The sequence below is a fragment of the Lontra canadensis genome, unplaced genomic scaffold, assembly GCF_010015895.1.
Source record: "Lontra canadensis isolate GAN:19392208 unplaced genomic scaffold, GSC_riverotter_1.0 scaffold35, whole genome shotgun sequence".
Classification (NCBI taxonomy): Eukaryota; Metazoa; Chordata; class Mammalia; order Carnivora; family Mustelidae; genus Lontra; species Lontra canadensis.
Window position 1 is genome coordinate 5,522,312 of NW_022631029.1, and position 24,152 is coordinate 5,546,463.

At 48.8% G+C, this 24,152-nt stretch overlaps 2 protein-coding genes across 4 annotated transcripts in view; one reads left to right on the forward strand and one right to left on the reverse strand.

The window, feature by feature from the left end:
• The first annotated feature begins 696 nt into the window (after positions 1-696).
• On the forward strand, positions 697-2,789 carry CCRL2 (C-C motif chemokine receptor like 2). 3 transcript variants are annotated; one of them, XM_032867850.1, is made up of 2 exons: positions 697-1,112; positions 1,622-2,789. In XM_032867850.1, exon 2 carries the CDS (start codon positions 1,680-1,682, stop codon positions 2,742-2,744), a length of 1,065 nt encoding a protein of 354 aa, XP_032723741.1. In that variant the 5' UTR covers positions 697-1,112; positions 1,622-1,679; the 3' UTR covers positions 2,745-2,789. The 3 variants fall into 3 exon arrangements, with proteins under 3 accessions (XP_032723741.1, XP_032723742.1, XP_032723740.1); XM_032867851.1 differs by lacking the exon at positions 697-1,112 and adding an exon at positions 1,125-1,326; XM_032867849.1 differs by lacking the exon at positions 697-1,112 and adding an exon at positions 1,354-1,497.
• A 5,946-nt stretch (positions 2,790-8,735) lies between these two features.
• LTF (lactotransferrin) overlaps positions 8,736-24,152 on the reverse strand; it is a 28,532-nt gene continuing 13,115 nt past the window's right edge. The window contains exons 9-17 of the mRNA XM_032867852.1: positions 23,752-23,906; positions 22,447-22,537; positions 21,400-21,447; positions 20,759-20,914; positions 18,976-19,117; positions 13,265-13,332; positions 11,454-11,638; positions 10,351-10,540; positions 8,736-8,944 (exon numbers count right to left, since the gene is read on the reverse strand). Coding sequence (XP_032723743.1) covers positions 8,910-8,944; positions 10,351-10,540; positions 11,454-11,638; positions 13,265-13,332; positions 18,976-19,117; positions 20,759-20,914; positions 21,400-21,447; positions 22,447-22,537; positions 23,752-23,906 — 1,070 coding nt within the window. The 3' untranslated portion in view covers positions 8,736-8,909. The remainder of the gene's footprint in view (positions 8,945-10,350; positions 10,541-11,453; positions 11,639-13,264; positions 13,333-18,975; positions 19,118-20,758; positions 20,915-21,399; positions 21,448-22,446; positions 22,538-23,751; positions 23,907-24,152) is intronic.

Genomic DNA, 24,152 nt, shown 5'->3' on the forward strand with positions numbered 1-24,152 from the left:
CACGTCTCTGGCGTTCGTTAACAGGATGTCCCTGAACCAGGTCTGTGAGAGCTAAACCACTGTGCAGTGGGGTGGCCCCAAATTAGGTCAGTCACGGGTCCCGAGAGCGGATCTGGGAGAAGTTCTTAGGGACTTCCGTGCTGTTTGGTGTTCCTCTTCTCCCTTCATCCTTCTTCCAAGCCACCCTCCCTGACTAGTTCCTGCCCCCTGACCACCCCCTGCTTCTTCCCTCCACTCTGAAATCTGGACTCCTCCAGCTTCCTTTCTCTCCAACCTCAGACCTCCCCCTTCCCCCACCACAGTCCTGGGCGGGGAGTTCTCCCCACTGGCTCTGTAGCCCAGACTTGACCCACCCCCATGGAATTTTCTGGGATCTTCTGGGAGCAGGGGCAGCGCTTCACGGCTTGCTTTCCTCACAACATTTTTGTTAAATCCCATAGCAGCCCCCCACTCACTGATCCCTAGCCTCTCTGCACCAGCTCTCTTCCCAAGTGACACCACTCTGTGGCTTCCTTTGTCTCCAGATCCTCTCTTGGGATGCCCCCCCTCCACCAGGGTCTCTCAACCATTCACTGTTGTTCTCCCAGAGCCTTCTAGATGCCCTACAGATGCACAGAGTGGGCTTCTGCCCTGGGGTCTGCACACAGAGCTCCCACAGGACACTTTCCCCTCCACTGCTGGCTGTCACCCACTCAGAAGTGTCCTGCTGTCATCCCACCTCGTATCACTGGGGAGCAATGACAAGTCAGTTCCCTTATCTGGGACAGCCAGGAGGACGCCTGTCTAAAGGCCAGGGGGAAATCAAAGGCGGGGTCCAGGGGGAACCGGGAGGAGAAAACAACTTCCTGGTTTCTCTCAGAGGCTTGAGAAACACTGTAGGGGTCCGGAGAAGCTTTCAAGTTGTTTTCTTTGGGTTAGTCCCTGAAACCGTGACCAGTGACTTGTGGTGTAGAGCTCCCCAGGGCTTAAACAGTGGCTTCTCTTGCCCCCAAGGTCAGGACCGGGGCTGCTCAGAAGAAAGCCGGTCTCTCAGGGGCCCCAGGCCATTCCCACGGCAGCTCGGATGGTGGGTCGGGAGGCTGTGCCCTGCCCCCCTGGAACTCTGTCAAGGGGTAAGTCATCTCTGTATTTAACCAGTGACGTCTATGTTGATGCTGGGGGTGGTTTCACTTTTGCAAACCTTTGTTTCTGTCCTTGGAGAGAAGAACTCGGCCAGCCTGTCACAGGAAGCTATCTGCCCGGGCGAACAGACTTTTTGAACACGTAGGAATTAGGACAGATACTTATTTCACGACACTAAACGGCGCTGCTTGGCTCTCTTTGATGGTGCGTTTCCTTAAATATTATCTTCAGATAGGCAAACCGTACTTCCACCGGGAGAATTTAAGTTCTGTGAAGAGGTGTAATGCTTACTTTAATTTCTCTGGTGGTATTAGCGCATGGTCCAGTACGTGACGGCTTAACGAGGAGGTCATTTACAGCAGCCGCTCTCAGCAGGTGCTGATGCATCAGAGAAATGTTTATTTTCTGAGCTGTAGACCTACTCTAGGTAAAATGAACCACTAGCAAAGAGACAGGTGGCATCACGAACACTAATTCCATTTTTATTTTCCCACTCCAGGACCACCCAGCTGTATGAAGGAAAACAATCTTGCTGGTCCGTGCGGGGCAGCCTGAAGATGGAAAATTACACGTCAGCCCCCGACGATGACTATGACGTCCTCATCGAGGATGACGTGAATAGCGGTGAAGTAGAACAGTGCGACCCCTACGACCCCAAGGTCCTGGCGGCCCGCGTGGTTCCGCAGCTCTCCACCGCCGTGTTCCTGGCAGGTCTCCTGGGCAGTGTCTGGGTCGTGCTTATCCTGGTGAAACACAAAGGACTCAAGCACAGGGAAAATATCTACCTCCTAAACTTGACCATTTCAAATTTGTGTTTCTTGCTGGCCCTGCCATTCTGGGCCTACACTGGGACACACGGAGGGGTTCTTGACAACCCCTTCTGTAGAATTCTAGTGGTACTGTACTCCATAGGCCTGTACAGTGAAGCGTTTTTCAACGTCCTCCTGACTGTGCAGAGGTACCTGGAGTTTTTCCCCGTGAGCTTGCCCTCCACCACCTGGACAGCACGCTGGGGCTTGGTCTCAAGTGTTCTGGCATGGGTCCTAGCCGCTCTGGTCATTTTGCCCGAATCCATGTTTTACAAAGCTCGGATGGAAAGCCAGACATCCAAGTGCTTCTTCGGACGACCTCACTTCCTGCCGGCAGAGGAGACATCTTGGAAGTGTTATCTGACCTTAAAGATGAACATTTTGGGACTTCTTTTTCCACTGTGCGTTTTTGTCTTTTGCTACGCGCGAGTGAGAAAAATACGAGGGTCTGGGGAGAGGAGGTCTGGACGTTCTAAGCTTGTTTTTGCCATAATGGCTCTTTTCCTTCTGATGTGGGGACCCTACAATATCGCCCTTTTCCTCTTCACTTTCAAAGACTCTTTCTCCCTGCATGACTGCAAGAGTGACTACAACCTGGACAGGAGCGTTCAGATCCTGAGAATTGTCGCGGCCACCCACTGCTGCGTCAACCCCCTCCTGTACACGTTCCTCGACCCCACATTCAGAAGACACCTCTGCCACCCTTGCTTGGTGTGCAGTGGCCGTCCGCTTCAGTCCAGGGAGGAATCTACACGAGAGGCATCCAGAGAAGGACACGACCATTCCATTCCCCTCCAAGCTAGTGTAAACTAGCTTCTGTCTAAGGCAGCACAAATAAACATTGATTTTTGTAACATTGCCCTGTTTTGCGTTTTTTTTAATGCATTTGTATATAAAACAGGATACAGGAAGAAAAGCGGGGAGGTGAACCAGCATTTTCCAAGCACCGAATTTGTCTCAGGTGTTGTGGAAGGCTGTTTGCTAACCTGAGCCCCTTTGCACCTCAATACTTGACCATGGGTGTGGATGAAATGTGTCTCATTTCGCTAAGGCGGGAACTGAGGCATGGAAATTTGTCTAGGTTCATGCAGCTGGAAAGTGGCAGGGATGGGACACAAACGTGAGTGCCACTCGCTCCAAAACCTAGGCTTTGTCCCAGCATGCCAAAATTCCAAAAATCAAGCAAGGAAACAGGAGAAATATATACATACCCTTAAAACCAATCAGACCACATTCGAAATCAGAAGCAACCTATTCATATAGAAGCAATTATCTAGGCACATTTTCTTGCAGGTAGTTGAAAGAACTAGCTAGCTGGAAACTACGGATAAAGAGGTAGAAGGGACTTGCTCTGTGGAATTTGCTGTCTCCTTGGCTACTTGCTACATGAATAATCTGGGTGAAAATAACTCCAAGTGAGAATATTCTAGAAGGAATTGAGAAAACCTCATTCAGTACAATCTGAAGTGGAATCTGCTAGGATGTGTTGTAATGGATGGGGGTTAAAACATGTGTTGGGCAGGAAAATGGCTTCATTGGACAAATTTACAAAATGTGGGAAAATGAGAAAATCAATGGTTATTCGTTGGTGGTACTCTTAGAAAATACTGGAATTTACGATGTGCATTAAACTGGTTGTGCCTGGGTGTCTCAGTTAAGCATCTGCCTTCTGCTCAGGTCATGATCCCAGGGTCCTGGGATCGAGCCGGGCATCGGGCTCCCTGCTTGGTGGGAGGCCTGCTTCTCCCTCTCCCACTCCCCCTGCTTGTGTTCCCTCTCTCGCTATGTTTCTCTCTGTCAAATAAATAAATAAAATATTTTTAAAAAAATAAAATGAAATAAAATAAATGAAGTAGGCCCAATGCCCAGCGCAGAGCCAGATGTGGGGCCTGAATTCATAACCCCAAGATCAAGAGCAAGTATCAGATACTTAACTGACTGAGCCACCCAGGTGCCCTAGTAGGATAATACAATTTTTTGTAAGTTAAGTTGCAAAAATGCGATCTCTGTTCTCATGCAAACTTGTATCAAACATATTTCCTGGGGGGCCCTGGGGGGTCAGTCGGTTAGGCATCTGATTCTTGGTTTCAGCTCAGGTCCTGATCTCAGGGTCGTGAGATCAAGTCAGCTTGGGATTCCCTCTCTCCTCTCCCTCTGCCCCTCCTGCTCACGTTCTCTCTCTCTCTCCCTCTCCCTCTCTCTCTCTCTCCGCCCCCATAAATAAATAAATCTTTTTTAAAAAATGTTTTCTGAACTTAGCCATGATTTTTAGACCTCTGTGCAAGGTCAAAAGACATTTCCCTGTTTTAAAATCAGTTTGGGCAACTGGAGAGCTTTCGTTTTACCTCCAGTGGGGGGCGCTCTGTAATCCTCCGTGCCAGGCTAGAAGGTAAACATCAAGTGGAGAATCTAGTAGAACTCTATAAACGTCTCCCAAGTGATAAATAGGCACGAGTAGTGTCTTACACTTGCAGGCAGGTGTCAGTGTTTGACAGCACCTTTTGTGAACAAGACATTTTTGAAGACGAATGATGTAAAATTTCTCCACAGATCAGCTTTAAGGGACGAAATGTTGGAATCAACTTCAGTAATGGGAAATATCAGTTTTGAACCTCAATTAAACAGAAGTTACCCCCCTAACTTCCACTCTTCTCCTTAGTAGGCCTGTATCACGCACAAGAAATTATACTCCAATTATGAGCTGGTACTGATACTGCCCATTCCAGCCCAACCCAGTGCTTCCACCTCGCCTTCTCCATTCCGCATTTCTGTCCTCTTTTCTTTCATGGTAACTCTAGGTCCCCAAAAGCATCCACGCATTTACTCATTTCCTCAATCATACATGCACACGACAGTGTCCAGTGTTGCTACACCCATAGTGCTCAGAATCACGGGTAGATGGATATAAGGGTGATAGAGAGTGGTATGCAAACTAGTCCTAAAGATATGGCCTGGAGGAGAGGAGACGATGCTATCACGGGGCGTGGGAGCGTGACTGATGTTACGAGATTCAGCAGTGGTCTCCCTGGAGGACATCTGTGCTCAGACGTGAGTGATCCTCCCCTAAGAATCCAGCATCTGCTCTATCTTCTGTGTCTGTGGTGCCTGGGCGGCTATGCAGGTGGGGTCCTGCCTACGCACCCTAATGAGGGAGACATTGGACCTGAAATCCAGCCTATGTCACTGAGCAGACCGTGCTCCCAAGCAGGAACCTGTACACACCCTGGGAAAGAGGTACCTTCCCTGGCCTTCATACAGGCTGGCAGGGCTGTCCTCTGACTGCTCTCTGGCCAGGCACCATGAAATTCTGATGCATTTTCCTTGGGCCATTTCTCTTTCCCCTGTCCTGTGTGTGGGCATGGTCTGCGGCCAGGACAAACAGGAAAGGGGGATGTCTCCCTCTGGGACCAAGCTTGGGGGCAGAGAGAATTTGAGGAGCCAGGCAGAGACAGTTGCAAGCCAGAGCAGGGCTGGTGAGGTCTGGCCAGGGGGTAGAGAGCCCAGAGAAGCTACACAGGGTGGAAACCATGCAGAATGCAAGGCTCTGGGCTTTCCCTTGAAGCCTGTGAGGAGTCAGGGGTCGGAGGAAGTGAAAGCAGGGACACCAAACCGAGGCCACCCTCCTTTCAGTGTGTAAAGAAAGTGGGGACCAAAGGTCACGTGGCAGCCCAGGGCTTGGGCTAGGTGGGATGCCCCCCGAGTGGGAGGAGAAAGGAGCATCCGGGAAGTTATGGAACTGAAATATGCAGATTTCCCACTTCTGCGAGAATTCATGAGTGCGAAACTCGAAGACAGTTTACCGCGGGTGCAGTTTCGGGGTTTGTGTGTCCCTGAAGATCTGAGACGCACAGAAGGAGGGATGTTGCTCTTGGTTAAGACAAAGTGCACACGTTGGTTCCTTCTCATGACTGGAGGCTTTGACTGCCATCCCAGCCAAGATGAAGCAAAGATGCTGGTGGGCTGTTTCTTCTCTTCCTCCATCTGTTCCTGCCTTACCCTGGATTCTCCACATCATCTTTCTGCAGCGACACCCTCCCTTAGGACTCAGCATGCCATGGTACCCATCTCCTGCTCTGCAAAGGGCTCAGGGTCCCACTCTGAATTTCCACAGGTTCCTGGGGCCTCACCCTCTTCCGACCCCCTGTCACCCACATCCTTCTGCTCCCTCATTACTGGTCTCCACCACCTTTCATTCCAGAAGTTGCGATCCGCTCCCCACATGCTCTCCCCACAGGCAGACCCTGTCCTGATGGGAGATGGCCAAGATGGGTCCAATCATTGATAGGTATTAGGTGTCCGGGATAAAGTATCCTGGCCAGCAGGGGCAGGAATTGTCTCCATGATGACATTTTCTTTTAGAATCTGAGAGGCTGAGTTCCTGGGGCCCATGTGTCCTCTCTGAGTGGATTTTCCACCATCTCTACATTTCCCTCACCTGCAGTCAACTCTAAGTTCCCTTATTCAACCAGGAGAGTGAGTCAACTTGATTGAGTTGGCTCCAAACTCTCACTCTCATGGTAGAGGGCTCACTTTTCTCAAACCCCGTGGCCACCTACGACCATTTCTTAATATACCCTCTGCTTCCATCCTAAAATTCAGACTCAACTTCACCCATTTATTTCATTCTGGCCCGGGGCACCTGGATGGCTCAGTGGGTTAAAAGCCTCTGCCTTTGGCTCAGGTCATGATCCCAGGGTCCTGGGATCGAGCCCTGAATCGGGCTCTCTGCTCTGCGGGGAGCCTGCTTCCTCCTCTCTCTCCCTCTGCCTGCCTCTCTGCCTACTTGTGACCTTTCTCTGTCAAATAAACAAATAAAATCTTTAAAAAAAAAAAAAGAATATTTCATTCTGGCTCAAACACTAGAAATGACCTGCTTCAGGCCACAGTGTTCACAACCCAGTGGGACTGTCACTTCGGTTGGAAGAAGCAGGTGGCTTCTCACACCCATGACCACAGCAGAATGATGATTTGCTCACCTTCTCTACATTTTGTGACTGTGAACCTGATGTACAGATGTTCCTGTGTGTTCTGCTGACAACACTAAATCTCAGAAAAGAGATGGACCAGAGCCTTAGGGTTGAAATAAATGAAGGTACAGCCTCAGGCACAGAAGTGAAATAGAGTCCTATGGCCAAGATGTTCACTGCTCCTTCCCACCGGGCCTCTCCCTACCGGACATCATATACCCACCTCCTCAATGTCGCGGCCACCTGACTGATTTAGGGCAATGAAGTGATGGGAATGACCATGCTGTCGATCTACAGAAGCTCTAAAAATTACGGTGAGGCACCCCTCCCCGTCTCTCTTTCAGCCCGGGTCTCAGAACAAAGACATGAGCGAAAGAGTCACTGGCGGAAAGACACGGGTGTGAGGCAGGAACAAGAGATTGCTGTGTAAGCTGCTAGGATTTTGATAGAACTTAGCATGAGCTGATGGCCAGAAAGGGTTTTTCACTGGTGGGGCTTTAATTTCTCCTTTGTATTTTATTTATACGAGAAGGTTCATACTGTCCAAATGTTATGCTTTGCGGGGCTAGTATTGTAGTGAACATGACAACAGCATCAAATGTTGCTCCCTGAAAAATGTTCTCAAATTAGTGAGGAGGGACGGCGTATCTGGGCCATAATTCACAGTAGCAAAAAGTGAGTTTCCATCCGAAGCCTAGGGGACCCTAATACATGTCCTTTCCTGGCAGATTTCAGAGACTGGTGTAGGCTGCAGCAAAACCACCTACCCATTGGTGGTGGTCAATGCTGGCCACCCTTGTCTGGCGGCTGCTTTGTCTTCACCCGGTTGGCATGCGTTTGCCTGTTGGGTCCAGTGAGCCAATGGAAAAACTGAAAGCCAGAGAATGTTCCCTTCCTGAGGAAGAGTTAGCAGTCTGAGAGACCTGGTATCTACCCACCACTGAGCTCCAGTTTCTGGAAGAAAGTCTGCTTTAGCAGCCGAGACCCTGTCATATGGTTCTCTCATGGGTCAGAAGTAAAACCCTGGAGAAGAAAGCCACAGGGGAGGCACACTTCAAGGACAAAGCATGGGTCCTCGACACGGCGGGGGAAGGAAGCTGGAGAGGAGGATGAGTGGAAGCTGAAGGAATGGGGTTCGAGGAGCGGCCCCGGGCTCGGGGAAAGAGATCCGGAAACCCTGAGAAACTTGGTGGTTTGGGAGGGCATGGGTGTCCTTTTCCAGAACCAGTCGGGAGAGAGAACAGGTTAGCACCCAGTCACAGTGAGATGCAGAGAGAATGAGAGAGTGGCCTGACCAGCCCACTCTGCTTGCTGAAGGAAGAGAGGGCAGCCTGCCTGAACCATGCTCTCCAGAGCTGGGCCGAGGAAAGTGGGGGGAAAAAACAACTGAATGGAGGTTAGCCGGAGGTGGGGGGACAATAAGGCCAGTCAGAAGACAAAGGGACAGAAGGCTGTTACCTCTCCCTATGACGCCTGTATTACTTGTACACTCGCTGTACCGACGTAATTTATTTAAAATACCAAACACTCAAAAATCTTTGTGATATCCAGTTTCTTTCACATCTTAGGATGCCTTCATTCCTACTCCCTATTCCCTCCCCCTGCCCTAGAAACACACACATACACAAGCACACACACAAACAACCATGTGAACAACGAGCCGATGCCCTTGGGGAAACCAGCTACTGGGCCTGTCCTTTGCTTCCAAGAGCCTGTGGGACAGAGGAGGCATAGGACCTGGAAAATGCAGAAGGAGCCGTCCAGCTGGCCCAGCACCTGACCAGACCCATGATTTCAGCATAAAATCTAGAAAAGATGAATGATGCATTACAAGGAATGAAAATCGACAGCCTTTCTCATTTTATTTTATTGAGAGGATGACAGCACGGGGTTGGGAAAGCAGATGACTGGCCAGGGTGGGAGAAGGCCCAGCACCCCCCTGGGAAGGGCCGGGAGCAGCGAGGGGCTGAGGTGCCTCAGGAAGGGAGGTCAGGCCATCTTCTGGCGGGTTTTATCTACTCAGGAAGGCGCAGGCTTCCAGAAGCGCTGTGGAACACACCAAAGCAGGAGAGTCAGAAACTGATTTCTTTTTTTTTAACCAAGATATCAGTCAAGGAGGGTACTGAAACACAGACCTTCCCCTGCCTTCTCCCACCAACCTGCGGCCCGTGCTTGCTCACCTTGGGCCTCCGAGCCTCCTCCTGATGGTGGCCCCTTAGCTCTGGGCCTCACTAACCAGGGTGACTTCCTGTCCTCGCCTGAGCGACACAGGCCCCACCCCCTTTTGCCTCTAACTGACTCAACTGTCACAGTCAAGTTCACAAGGCACAGATGGTCTTTGGATGGGAGCCGTCAACGCCCCGTCTTCATGCAGATCTGTCCACAGTGGCAGTCACCTCCTCGTGCCCTCGGGCACTGACAAATACTCCCCGAGGCCTGCTTGGTGTGAGGCACTGTGCTGAGTGCCAAGGTTCCTGCAGGGACACACGGGCCCTGCCCTCAAGAGGCACACACTCTGGGCACTGGAATAGCCCTGCAGCCTCTTTCTCAGAACGGAGTCCTCGAACCACCTGATCACAATGCCCTGCTAAAGAGTGGTGGCAGTATTGACTTTGGGGCCCAGGGAACCCTTGGTCGGCTGAGCTGTTCTCTGCTTTGTTCAGCAGCAACCATGGCTGCTGCCCACAGACACCAGCTGCACCCTCCTATGTTGTAAGAATCAAAAATACCTCCAAACACAGCCCAGTGTCCCCTCGGTGGGCGGGGTTGGGGGGGACACAGCACCTAGCTGTGAAGGACTGATACTAGAGCTTCTGGGCCCCACCCCACCCCGGGGCCCCCACCACCCCGATGTCTCCAGCTGTCGATGAGGTCCCAGGAACCAGATTATGGGCGACCCCATGCACAGGCCTGGTGGTGCACATTGTAGTGTTAGAATCACTGCCTGGGGTCTTACGACACTCAGCAGTATCTTACACGTGTTCTTCAAGGAGCAAATCATTTTTCAATACATTTTCCTGGCTAAGATGCTTTCTAAGACTTTGTATTTTCCATGGCTGGCATTTACAGTAACTGTCTGGAGACCAGCATTTGTCCTTTCTGAATACATACGTGTATACACACACACATACATGTACGTGCATGTACATGTGTATAAGCATATATACATATAGCTCCATACATGTACACATACTTCATTCTACTGGATAAAATGTATCATCAGTTTCTAAAACCCAGGACGGGCACTCAGCATTACAAAAATTGAGCATATTACTACTGCCTGATTTTTCCCTAAGTCTTTCATCTTGTCAGTGACACTGTAACTTCCCAAGGCAGCAGGAAAGCACATGGCCATGACTTTTTTATTCCCATCTTCACTCCTAAAATGCCACCCAGCCCAGCAACCTCGCCACCCTTCTCACATGCCGGCTTCCCCGGGGTGTCGCACTTACGGGAGCTCGAACACTGTCTCAGATTACCAACGGCCGTGACGTATGCTGATCCCAAATATTCTTGATACGTGTTTTTGCCCTGGAGTCTGGCCAGGCACTCCGTGTTGTCATTGAACAGAAGGTTTTTGGTCTCAGACAGGAACAAGCAAAAGTCTCTTGGGCACTTCTCGCCGTTTCTTCCAAACTGATTCTGTAGTAACAAGGCAGACAGTAAGAGAGTAGCCGAGGGAAACAGGAGAATGTAGGACAAAGACACCTCTTCCATCCAGGCTCAGCCCTGGGAAGCCCACAGAATGAAAGGAGCTGAGTTCTGGATGCCTTCTACCACTTGGCTGAGCCCCACCCTGCCCCATGTCCACCAGCGGTCCGTGCTCCACAGGTGGCAGACACACCGGGTAGGGACTGGGCCCCTCCCTACTTCTGATCTCACCTCCTGCCATCTTTCCCTCCTTGTCCATCTGTGGCCTCTTCCCGTAAAATCTCTGGGTGGCTAGGTGACAGCTGAGGATTTCTGAGAACTCCCCCAAAAGCTAACCACCTACAGCATTCCAAGAGGCCAGCTCTTGCAGACAGGCAGTCTGCATTGGAAATCATCTCTGTCTTTGATCAGGTCATTGCCCTCGGCGGGTGGGTCACTCAGCCTCATCCGCGGGGTGAGAGCAACACACCTCGGTGATGAACCCCCTCTTACCAGCACCAGTGAGCGTGCCACAGTGAGGTTACTGTACCCATTATTACCATTCTAGGGCCACCATCTTTAAATCACACCTGGACATGAGGTATTCTAACACAAAATCTAGACGCTCTAAAAGAGAATCACAGACTTTAAGGAAATTGCATGGTTTCCTGCAAACCACTTCCCACAGATAGCCTTTAAACTACAGAAGTTCTGGGTGTGTTCTTTCTAGAGATTATGCGTGCAGATGCCTCTGTTTTTCCCATCACTGAGACTCTGGGCAGCTCCTCTGCATGAAACCAACTTCATGCAGAGGGACGGGAAAGATGGGCTCTGGACGGGCTGCTTCCCCTCTAGCGCTGTGACCGCCCTGCCTCGCAGCAGCCCATGCAGCTGGGAGACGGCAGGAGACCCTGGCGATCCACACCTGTTGGTCGAGCAACACCTGCTTCAAGTGTGTTGCCTTCTCTTGCCGAGATACCACACCATGGTTTGGAGCCATGGCCAGGTGGCACGTCTGAGCCTCCGTCACGGGCTTCCGGGTGCCATCAAGGCACAGCAGCTCAAAGTCCTCCAGCCTCAAATCCTTAGCCCAGGCCTCAGGGTTCTTGCCTGGGGAGAGAAAGAAAGGCGGCATCAGCCATGGGGCTGCCCCACTGAGTAAAGGTCCTTTCTGGGTCCACTGGCTTCTCCTGAAATGCACACATGTGGGTCACAGTGATGCAAGGGAGAGGGAAGGAAGCTGTCTGCACAAGCTATACAAATGCCAAATATAGCAGACGTCAGTGCTGTTTCCACACTAGGGGACGGGATCCAGGAATACAAGGGAGCGAAACCCTGATATGCTCTACAATGTGGACAAACCCTGAGAAATTGATGCTCAGTGAAAAAAGCCAGTCGCTAAAGGCCATGGGATTCCATTTCTGTGAAATGTCCAGAACAGGCAAATCTACAGAGACAGAAAGCAGACTGGTGGTGGGCACCTCTGGAGGAGTGAAGAAAGGGGCAGGAGTACTTTCTGGGGTGTTCTAGAGTGTTCTAGAATTGGGCTGGGCTGGTGAGTGTGGCGCTCCATGAGTGTGCTAGAGATCACTGAGTCGAACATTTGGAATGAGCATATTTTTATAGCATGAATTGTATCTCAACAGAGCTGTTAATTTTTTTTTTTTAAAGAACGCCCTCCACTTGTGCCCTATTTTCCAGTGAGTTCTAGAAAAAGAACATCTGGTTTATGTTCAAGAAGAAATTGTTTTCTCCTTCCTTTCATATTCAAAGGCTCTTAGTGTATAACCAGACAAAGGATAGGAACTTCTGTAAGTTTATTGAGTATGTTCCATCGATTTAAAAAAATAGTTGTAAAATCCCAAAGAAACTTTACACCGCAGTCTGACATAGCTCTAGGATAACGAGAGTACGCTTATCGTGGTAAGCACTGAGTCATGTACGGTGATTGTTCAATCACTATACTGTACACCTGAAACTAATATCACACTGTATGTTAATTACACTTCAGTAAAAAAAAACTGACATCCATCGATCCCCAGAGATCACCTGGAGTAATGCTTCATAAATTTGAAGTAGAATTCTATGCATGTCTGTGTATGTGCAAACACAGATCCAATGTTCAGGCCCCTACTTCTCTCCTTCTACCCTATCTCCCCTCAAAAAAACAAAAACAAACACTTTACCAGTTCTCTTGGCTCTGTCTATTTGATATTGAGATCACTCCAAGTTTTCATGTCTGCCTTGGGGGCCGAGTAGGGGTTCAGGAGAAGGCTGCAGTTTGGAGGGAGGCCAGATGGCTCAGGGTGCAGAAGTTGGCAATTACTATTCATGTTCCATTTTCGGTACCTGCCTGTGATTTTGTCCCTCCAAAGACTCCCAAGGAGTTTCCAGACAGAGGGCTCACATGGGTCTGAATGAAGGCCCTTACTTCTTTTTTTAAAACTTTGGGACGGGAAGATGGTCTACTTCTGTGGTTGACTAGACAAAGCCAGGGAGACATTTGCTACTGTGTATGGCTGGGATGTGTGTGTGTGTGTGTGTGTGTGAGAGAGAGAGAGAGAGAGAGAGAGGGAATATGGTTTCAAAATCAGTGTGACACTCACAGACATACCACATGGCATAATTAAGTAAAGAATTTTGCAAGTAACTTGATCCAAAGCCTAGAAAAGGTTATAATAACTTCCCAATTGCAAACCCGAATACTGAGACGCGAAAGGGAAACACTTTGCTTACCATTCGTGTTCTCCAAGACAGTGACATCTTTCACAAATGCGACATCTCCAGCCCTCTCCGCCAGGCACCTAAAATGTTCCAGAAAATAAACACATTGCCACAAACGAGAAACTATTAGGGTTTTCATGAATATTTGTAATATAGATTCCAAAAACTGGAACAAGGGTGTAAACATGGAATAGATAAAGACAAATATTTCCAGGAACATATAATTTAAAATGGTAGCTTGGAACACATATGTTTATGAATTTTCCCTGCTTCCAGAGTCCCAATAAAATGATATTAGTGAAATTGATGGGTTTTTGGTTTCTTTTTTTTTTTAACTTTAATGAGATTTTTTTAAGCTGTAAACCATGAGTCAGAGGAGGGCAGGAGGGGAAGAGAGAAGGTAGTACTGACAACTTTTGGAAGGTGGAGAGCAAACCAATGAGTTGTAATTGATCCAGCAGAGCAGAGACAGCTGTAAATGGAAGTTGGAAGAGAGGGAAGCCCAGAAGAACACTGATGTGTGCTACAGAACTCCAGAAAGGTTCATCAGTTAGAGTACCAGGCATCACTAGAAGTACCAGGCATCACGAATCTGGCTGAGACAGGAGGACTGGATAGAGTGTGTATAAACATGGCTTATGTGCCCTTCTATTCCATTTGGATGGGAGATGGCTCCGCACACCCCACTCTCTGGCAGAAGACTGAGAACAACAAGGCTTGTTCACAAGATATTGAACCTGAATTACATGAGAGACAAAGAGCCAAGCAAGTGGAGAGCAGAGGCCCAACACTGATGTCAGAGAGTGGACTGAAAACCTATATTCTGTAAGGTTAAATCATAACCTCTTTCCCCCACTCAGCCTCCCAAGAAGCATACGGGATGACTCTTTCTCTGGAAGAGTTGATCAATCCAAAACAAATTCCTATCGATTCTGACATGGGGATGCCCCACAGTGAAATGACACAAATCAATTGCCCCCTAGGTGAGGTCCATAACCAAGCCAAGACATAGCACCTGATGCAGAACGAACAGTCATTGTTTGTGTTTATTCTCAAATATGGAAAATTGGCTAGAAACTACTGGATCTTTGGAATAAAAGCCAGAAAAAAATGTAGACTGCAAAAACATAGTTAATTATGCTCAGAAAATACAGAGACAATACAGGAGAGGGAATAAAAATTTTTTAAAGATTTTATTTATTTATTTGACAGAGAGAGAACACAAGTAGGCAGAGCAGCAGGCGGGGGAGGGGAGGGAAGCAGGCTCCCTGCTGAGCAGAGAGAGACTGATGCACGGGGCTCGATCCTAGGGACCCTGAGATCATGACCCGAGCTGAAGGCAGAGGCTTAACCCACTGAACCACCAGGTGCCCCTAACATTTTTTTTACTACAATGAATATCGCTAAAGAGATGAAAGAAATTGTAGCATTCATAAAACAAGAACAAGAAGCTCTTAAAAAGGAGCAGTCAGAATACAAACTGTTGTTAGAAAGTAAAACAAAAATCATTATCAAAATTCTCAAAAATGATATAATGATTAGGTTAAGCTGAGGAAATACCCCAGAAACTGGAAGATAAAGAAAAGCAAATAATAAATAAATAAATAAGAAGATGATGAAATGATAATCCAGGAGTCTATAATTTAAGAATCAAAGTTTAAAGAGAAATCAGAGAAAAAAAGGTAGAAATTATCTAAGAAATAATGAAGTAAGATTTCCCAGAACAGAACAACTTGAGCTTCTAGACAATAGAGGCCCATCAAGTATCCAATCCAAAGGTTTAAAAGGAGACTCACATAAAGAAATATCAGTGTGAAGTTTCAGAATATTGGAGATTTTTTTTTTAACTCAGAAACTTCTTAAGAAACTTTTTTCAAAGCATCTTACTTTCGATAAAACCCCATATGAATTTTTCCTAAAAAGTATTTTTCAGGGCGTCTGGGTGGCTCAGTCGTTAAGCATCTGCCTTCGGCTCAGGTCATGATACCAGGGTTCTGGGATCGAGGCCCACATTGGGCTTCCTGCTCAGCAGGAAGCCTGCTTCTCCCTCTCCCACACTCCCTGCTTGTGTTCCTTCTCTCTCTGTGTCTTTCTGTGTCAAATAAATAAATAAAATCTTAAAAAAAAAAGTATTTTTCATTCATTGTTCAATCTCTGTAAATTTAGAGAGAAATATACATTTTAAGGGAGAGGCATAGGTGTCTGATTTCTTTACTCTTCACAAAATATTCTTTGGGTCGACCTGTGCGTCTAAGATGCTTCCTCACCCTCCCAGAGCTCATTCTCTCAGAACAAGGATGTTACAAATAAATTGTTGAAAAATCAAAAGTAATTTTTTTTCAAAAAGGAAGAGTCACAAAGGATTGGGAATCCAAAATGGTAGATTTCTCAAGGGAAATTCTAGATTTAGAAGACAATGGATTAATGCTTTTAAATTTTTGAATTTGTTGTAGTTTCTGTCTTTCTGTTACATTCTGGATAATCTTTTCACATATATTCCTTAATTCTCTTTTCAGCTATGTCTGAGCTGTGAAACTGGCCAATGGCATAGATAGTTTCAAATGCTATGTTTTTTTTTTTTTCCTTTCCAGAAGTTCAATTTATTCTTTTAGAAAAAAAATACTGTTTTTTCTGCTGGATGTTGCTTCTAGTAACTTTCCCCCTGTGTGTTTGCTTCATACTATTATAGTTACTTCTGATTGTGTACTGCTCATTGTTATCAAGACAGGATTTTGGGGACACCTGGTGGCTCAGTGGGTTAAGCCTCTGCCTTCGGCTCAGGTCGTGATCTCGGGGTCCTGGGATCGAGCCCCGCATCAGACTCTCTGCTCAGTAGGGATCCTGCTTCCCCCCCTCTCTCTCTCTGCCTCCCTCTCTGCCTGCTTGTGATCTCTCTCTCTCTCTCTGTCAAATAAATAAATAAAATCTTAAAAAAAAAAAGATAGGATTTTTGAACAATCATTGAGGCCTATCCTCAAGGTGCTGTCTTTCAGGCAGGTTTCTAGAGGGAGCACTAGTCTGGGACCACTTTTAAAAATATTTATGAGTTGAGGGGCACCTGGGTGGCTCAGTAGTTAAGCATCTGCCTTCGGCTCAGGGTCATGATCCCAGGATCCTGGGATCAAGCCCCGCATCGGGCTCCCGGCTTGGCGAGAAGCCTGCTTCTCCCTCTTCCACTCCCTCTGCTTGTGTTCCCTCTCTCACTGTGAATCTCTTGGTCAAATAAAAAAATGAAGTCTTTATATAAATAAATAAATAAATAAATAAATGAAAATATTCATGAGTTGAGAATTTCTGGACCATTCTAGGGGATATAAGTTTGAGCTGCAAATCCATGCAGGAGGGGGTTCATGCTTTCAGTTTTTCAGGGCTGGTGTGCATTCTCCTCCATTTTCCTCAGCATCCAACAACTTGTTGCCCTCAGGAGTAGGTGAGGAAATTACTTCTGATTCACTCCTACCTTAAAGCTGTATGTAAGCTCTGTGTTCAAGTTTGTCATGACAGGTAAATGTCCTCAGGACAAAGTGAACTCTTATTTCTCTGAATTCCTAGTCTCCCTTAATAACCTTACTACTTTGTTATTTATTTGATATTTTTAAGAACGTGTGCGTGTGTGTGTGTCTGTGTGTGTCTGTGTGAGTGCGCACGCATGACCGTGTGGACTATTCCAACATTTTTGCTTGTTTTTAGTGAGAGGATTGGTCAAAATAGCTAATGCTGTCCTTTCCCAGACAGGGAAAATCCTGTCAAAATCCCTAAGGAGAATGTTTTTCAACGGACACTTAGTCATCCAGCCAAACTATACATCATTTCAAAGGCAGTACAAACACATTTTCAGACATGGAATCCTCAAAGAACAGCAATGTCAACTCAGCCTTTCTCAAAAAGATGTGTTCTGTGCCAACAAAGCCAAGAAAGCAAAAGATATGGAATCCAGGAAACAGGCAATTTAACATAAAGTATTGTGAAGGGAAATCCCAGAATGACCATCAAGGGGAATCCCAGGATGACAGCTGTGCAGGAGGCATCGAGAACACCAGTCGGGACTTGGCCAGAGCAAGATTCCCCAGCATCTGAGGAACCAGAGCCAGTATTCAGTCTGGGTATGTATTGTTAGGAGGTTTACACTACTGACTACAGGTTTTTAGATGAACTAGTGATTTTTTTTTTTTAAGCACACGAAGCAAAAAACATGACGCAAAAAAATGAAGCAAAAAAAAAAAATAAGACACTTATTAACCCTAGAGTAAACGAAAACTTTGTACTATAAGAGAAGTACAACCTTGTTACACCACATATTTGATATGAGAATATTTACATATTCATTATAACGTAAGCACTGAACATGAAATAAAAATATGCTGGGTGCTGAAAGGTGAAATTCGTGCTTGTGAGTGGAATAGGCACAGGAGTTGTAGGAGAGGCTAGAACTTCTTCCATAATGGAAAGTCAGCAGAAAAATAGCTGAAAAGTGAAAATTAAGAACCAGCAATATAAGAAGGTTAATTAGAAATATAGCCATGCTAGGACTTCTGGGTCCAGCTTTCAGTTTAGACAAAAGACAAAACATTTCCTTCTTGTATAAAGAGGAAGACTAAGGTGTAGGTGTTTCCAATGGAATAATACCTTCCCGTGATTATAAAAGAGAAAACCACATGATTCCTCTGGGTTTTTCTATTTCTGAGCAGAATCACATCACAGCTTTTCTATTTGAAAATCCTTAGTCTTTTAAAGATATTCTCATACTTCCACAAAATATTTTCATAAGTCACTCACACTATAGTAAAAGTTACGTCTATATCGTCCCATTGTGGGAGAGAAGGCCACTGAATTTATATATGAAAATTTCAAAGACCCCTCTTTGGCCACTGTCCTTGTCAGATCCATGACGCCATCTGGTGGTGCAATATCTTTTTTTTTTTTTTTTTTTTTTTTTAATAGGCTCCACACCCAGCGCAGGGCCTGATGCAGGGCTTGAACTCACAACCCTAAGATCAAGACCTGAGCTGAAATTAAGAGTCAGACGCTTAACTGACTGAGCCACCCAGGAGCCCCAAGAGCAATATATTCTTGGTGAATAGAGAAAAAGGGATTGGGGAGGACCCCTGAGAAGCCGACCTCTGTAGGAATGGGGTTGCAATTTTGAATTATGGATAATTACTGTGGATCACTAAGTGGTTATAACTAGTGAATTCTAAAAACGTATTTTTTGGTTTATCTTTCACTTTCCTAGTGGAAAATAACACTGCACTACTGCTTTGTCTTTGCCATTTCTAAGGCTGAAATCAGAGAGAAAAGTAAACTGTGAGATATAAGGACCACCCTGATGGGGGAGGAGGGTGAAGAGGGTGGCGGCTACAGGAAAGAGAATTCTTGCCCATAAAATTGAACTGTAGAAAGGACTTAAGAGGCCACAGACACGACCCATTTGATTTTGAGGAGGATGACGCTGAGGCCCACTGAGGCTGACTTGGGTCCCAGGCCACAGAGAGGGGCCAGGCAGAGCTGAGGTCATGCAGCCCCATGGCAGCAACCCCATGGCAGCCTTGGGAAGGAGTGGAGGGGCCCTGATGGGTGCAGCCCCTTTGTGGGCCCCCAGGCCGCCCCTTGGCTCTGCTGTGACAGGCCGTGTCTGCCTCCTTAGAAGTGCATTGTCAAGATGCTGGAGGATAAGGGATGAAGGACGAGACCCCACCCAGGGCAGGCTCAGCTGCAGAACTCACCTAAAAGCCCCAGTATAGCCAAAGTATCTCTCATTGTTGTTGGGCGCACACTTGTTTTCACCCTTCTCGTCGCCAACGCACAGCGCACAGAGATTGGACTTCGGGTCTGACCCAGGGGCACAGCTCTGGCTAAAGAATTCATCTGGAGAGAAGGAACACGGGAGTCAGCGCTTCCCACCTGAGTCAAGACGAGAGGCCTCTCTACCCAGCAGGCCATACAGCTTGGGTTGGGTCCGTTCCACAGCCTGGCAAGGACACTGCACCCTTGATGTCACACACCGCCTGGTGCTGCCACCCACAGAGGGCCCAGCAGAAATCAGAAGAGCTTCACACCGGAGGCACTGACAGGAAGTGTGCCCGGGGGCTGGAGAAGAGGGTCCGGTACTGGGCAGAGGGGCCCATTGTGACACCCTGGGGCTGAGACTCAACTGATGAACTTGGCAGTGACCCACAGCCGAACCTGCTGGCCACCCTGCAGGATCTGATGTCCCCTTTCCTCAGAAACAGAAGCCCTGCTTTTTACCTGGGCATCCGGTCCGTTAGAATAAAGACTGGCCTTACCAGATGCCCTGTGGCTAGTACAGAACTCTCCAGCAAGTTCCTTAGAAACACCCTTCGAAGACAGTTGGCCCAGATCTTTCTCCCCTTCTTCTCTTTCCTTCTGCACACGGGCTGCCAAAGTGAGCACCCAGCCTCCAGTTGTGACATATATGGGCCATGAAGGGACCTTGAGCACGGCAGCCACACAGATCACAGCTCTGTGTTTGAAGCCCAGGCTCTGACCCTGTGAGGTTATCACAGTAGCTCCGCACAATCTAATCTCTGGGTTTCACTTCCATGAGAAAGAAACCTCTGCTTTGGGGAAGCCTCTGCTACTTGGGAGTTTTCTCTCCTGGCCGCTGAACTTGATCCGACTAACCCCCGTGTGATCTGACCCACGTTTAGGAGTTAACATGGACTTATATGGGTGAAGGTGAGAGGACACGCTGGGACGAGAAGGTCCTGCCTCGATGAGCAGCTAGCACCCATTATCCGACTCATGCGGGCCCTGCCCCTGGGAGAGCCACACCACGTGTCAACCTCTGGAGAGGCCTGGGGAGCACCTGCTAAGGTCCCCCCTCCCAGCTTGGAGGCAGCCACGGGGCTGGGAAAGGATGACCACGGCAAGTGTCAGCAATGAGGAGCAGAGCCCCACGGAAGTTTGCCGGAGCCGGGCTCCCAAATCCACTCAAAATGCAGCGGCGTCCTCCTTGAGGAGACACCTGCACGAGAGGCAAGCCCTGGTGAGGACATGCCACACATTTTCACAGCAGCAGGCTCACAGCAGGTGGGACACAGCCTGCGCATGGCGGGGGGAACATGGGGCATGCAGGGAGAGAAGGCCCCAGAAGCAGGCAGAGCCAGAACCCTTGAGCTCTTAATTTGGTTTCCTGGCAGCGTGGAGGAAGAAGTCTGTTTCCTAAGGCAAACAGGTGCCCTTCCCCAAATTAGGAAGCCAGCGCCTAGGAGAAATTTGGATCGAACACTTCAAAAGATTTAAAAAAAAAAAATTCTGTACTTCTCAGAACCTGTATCTATTCTTAGGGTGCAGAGAAGCCAACTGGTCCTCCAGTTTTTTATCTTAGGGTGGAGCGACCCACTCCTTGCTGTCCGGTCTGCCACACGGACAACGTGCTGACCCCAAGAGAGGCCTTCGGGCCACAGTCGGCCCCGCCGTCCCCCTTCCCTGAGGTCCCACAGCTCAGCACGCCTACCCACGCACGACTCCCTCAGGACGCCTTACCGAACTTGCAGGAGCCCGTCTGCTTGAAGAGCAGGCCCATGGGGATATTCCAGCCTGCAGTCCTGCCCACAGCGGTGTGGCAGGACTTCCTGCCTCTCAGAGAGTTCCAGGTGAGACTGGGGTCTGATTTCCTGACAACGGCCACAGCAAGGTACCCTTGAACAACAGAAGGGGGGGCGCCTGGCATCGGACTCAAGCGCAGCTATCTGCAGCCAGAGCCAAAACAAGTCAAGGAGCCCCACCAATCAGGGATACCCCCTAGATATCTGGCCACTGTCAGAAACTTAAGCGACTGTTCGATGTGAAGGTGAGACCGATCTAGGCCATGAAAGGAAGAAGACAAGCCGAGCCTTTAAGCGGTGGCTGGGGACCTACCCTGACCCAGCCATACGAGACAGGGATGTAACCACCCTCCTGCCCTGAGATCAGGACACAGTGAGCCATTCTGAAGGTTCTTGGCCAAGTGTGGTCAGCAGAACATTCATTACCATTACGCATCTGTGAATTATGTGCACCTTCGAAAGAACTTCAGGATTCTCCAGCTGCATCCCTTTCTCGGAGTTTTTCTAGAGTTCCTGCCATCTCCCCCTCTGGCAATGAGGACTTAACCTCCACCCGGAAAGGAACAGATTCCAACTCACCTTCCGCCGGTCTATCCACACAACCTGCGTTATTAGGGTTCTGTGATTCTGAAAGGACAAAAACAAGCAAAATGCTGTTCAACACTGAGCTTTGTGGAGAAGTCGCAAACTTTTAAAATCTCAATGACACAGGATCAAATCTGAGGAGAAGGGACGGTGCAGCAGCCCCTGGCACCAGAAAGGCATCCATCCTTGTGTTCGCGGATGCTCACGGCAGCTCGCTCACAACGGCCACCAGCTGGACGTGACCCAAATGCCTCTCTGCCTTAGGAGGGACAAGAAACTGGTCGAGTCACGGCACAGAACACCACACAGCCACGAGAGTCCATATCCTTTGGAGGAACAGCACCAATGGAGCACCGAGCGAGAGACGTACAAAGCACATGCCTCACATGCAAGGTTTAAAATCAGGCAGAATTGCTCTGTGTTGTCCGAGGTCAAGGGTCATTACCCTGGCTGGAGTAAGGGGGCTTGTGGCAAGAGGGCACCCAGGGCCACGTGGAATTTGCTGTGTCTCAATCTGGGCACTAGCACACTGGGACGTGTCAGTTTGTGAAATATCACTGAGTTGCATGCCTATGGGCATTTTTCTGTATGTATATTAAACTGTAATAAAATCTTTTAAATATTTTATTTATTTGAGAGAGAGAGAGAGAGAGCATGAGTTGGGGGCTGGGCAGAGGGAGAGGGAGAAGCAGACTCCCCACTGAGCATGGAGCCTGACACAGGGCTCAATCCCAGGACCCAGAGATCATGACCAGAGTCAAGGTCAGACGCTTAACCGACTCAGCCACCCAAGTGCCCCTAAAACCTTTTTTTTTAAATGAGAAGAAAGAAGCCATTCCATGCCAATCTATGCTCTGTCCATGCTCGATCCATGCTTCTCAACACAGCAGGTAAAAGCCTCTTTCCTTTATTCTTTCCCCCCGATTCTCCTGTTTGAATGCATCCCCCGTCTCAGCATCTCCACCTGGACCCCACCCGGTGGGCTTACTCCTCCCATGGCCCAGACGGAATAAACCAGAGAAGACACTCCCCCCAACTTACTTTGGTTCTCTGCCAGGACAGGCACCAAACCACACTTGCCCGCAACATAGATAAGTCCTCCATCCAGGCTCAAGGCATCAGCTTTTCCTTTCTGCAAAACCAAAGCAAATCGTCAGCAGCACACAGGGAGGCTCTCTCCCATCCCACCTGTTTTAGGGTCTCTCGGAGCATGGCTATCCGTCAGAGAATGTCAGGTGTTCCGATAAAGCAGCAGAAAGAGACAGGGGTTTGTGTGAACAGAGCATCCAAGGAAAGACTATAGGCACTACTGATTCTCTACCAGCCCTCTATGCCTTTCACGCTGTCACTTCCAGCACAGAGACCAGGCACAGGCAGCCAGACTTTCTGTCCTCCAAGCACTCTTGGGACACCCTCCTGGACCAGCGTCACTCACGGAGGAAATGCATACGAACAACTGGCCTGGTCTAGTCTCATCCCGTTGGCACCACACTCAAAGAGCTACACAGAAGCTGTTCAACATGGGGAAGCCTGGGTGGCTCAGTGGGTTAAGCATCTGCCTTCGGCTGAGGTCATGATCACAGGATCCTGGGATCGAGCCCCGTGTGGGGCTTTCTGTTCAGCCGAGAATCTGCCCCTCCCCCTGCTTGTGCTCTCCCCCTGCTTGTGCTCTCTCCCTCTCTCTCTCAAATAAGTAAATAAGATTAAAAAAAAAAAAAAGGCGTTTAACAAATGAACCAAAACGACTGATCTGCCTCACCCTGGGAATGAATGAGCCCGCACCCCAACACTGGAACATGGATTCATCAAGACTAACTCCCTCTTTGGCTCAGTAATATATTTTTTTTTTTTTGACAACTCTCCTAAAAATAACTGGAGACGTGTCTGAAGATTTCTATTCGGGGATGGGGCATCACCGAGTTATAGATAATAACGAAGTAAGGGGACAAAGCAGAATAGGATCATGGCTAAACCAAGCCACAGACACAGGAAAGATGCCCTAACATCATTTTTAAGTGTTTTCAGAGACTATGTTCACGTGAGAAAATGGCCACGACGTACCCCAAGTGACAAGGACTCAAAGCCTACGGAACAAGTGCAATCCGGGATGCACACGTGTACCCAGGAATCCGGGGGTAGGGAGCTCTCAACCCCTGAACCGCGGTGTAGCTCTGCTAGTGGTGTGCGACATGCTACCTGTCTAGGCTTCCTCGGTCCCCGGCAATAACCGCGTCAAAGCGGGCTGCTTGGGGGTGGGGGGGTGGAATGGCCACCAGAAGCAGTTCTGAACGGAGCGCGGAGCGTCCCGGGGCCCCGAACCACCCCCGGCGGAGCCCGCGCCCCTACCAGAACCAGCGCGATGCAGTCCTCGCCGCTGGGCGCCGACTCGCAGCTCACGGTCCCGCCGCTCGCGCGGCTCCACTGCTCGCACTTGCGCAGCTCGTCCGCGCCCACCGCGCACCACGCCACCCGCGCGCGCCGCTCTGCCACCTCCGAAGCCTCTGCGCACGGGAACAAGGCCGAAGTGGGGTCCAGAGCCCGGCGGGGACACCCCGGCGCCGCCCAGCGCCCACCAGCCCAGAGAAACACCCAGGTAACCTGCTGCCCTCCCGCGCCCCCCACCCCCAGGCACAACCCCTTCTCCAGAAACGCTCATAACCCGGCTTCTTGTTTCCGATCCTTTGGAGACTTCCCCGGTTTCTAACCCACCCTTCGAGCCTTAGTGCAATAACTTGTCTAATGTCTCA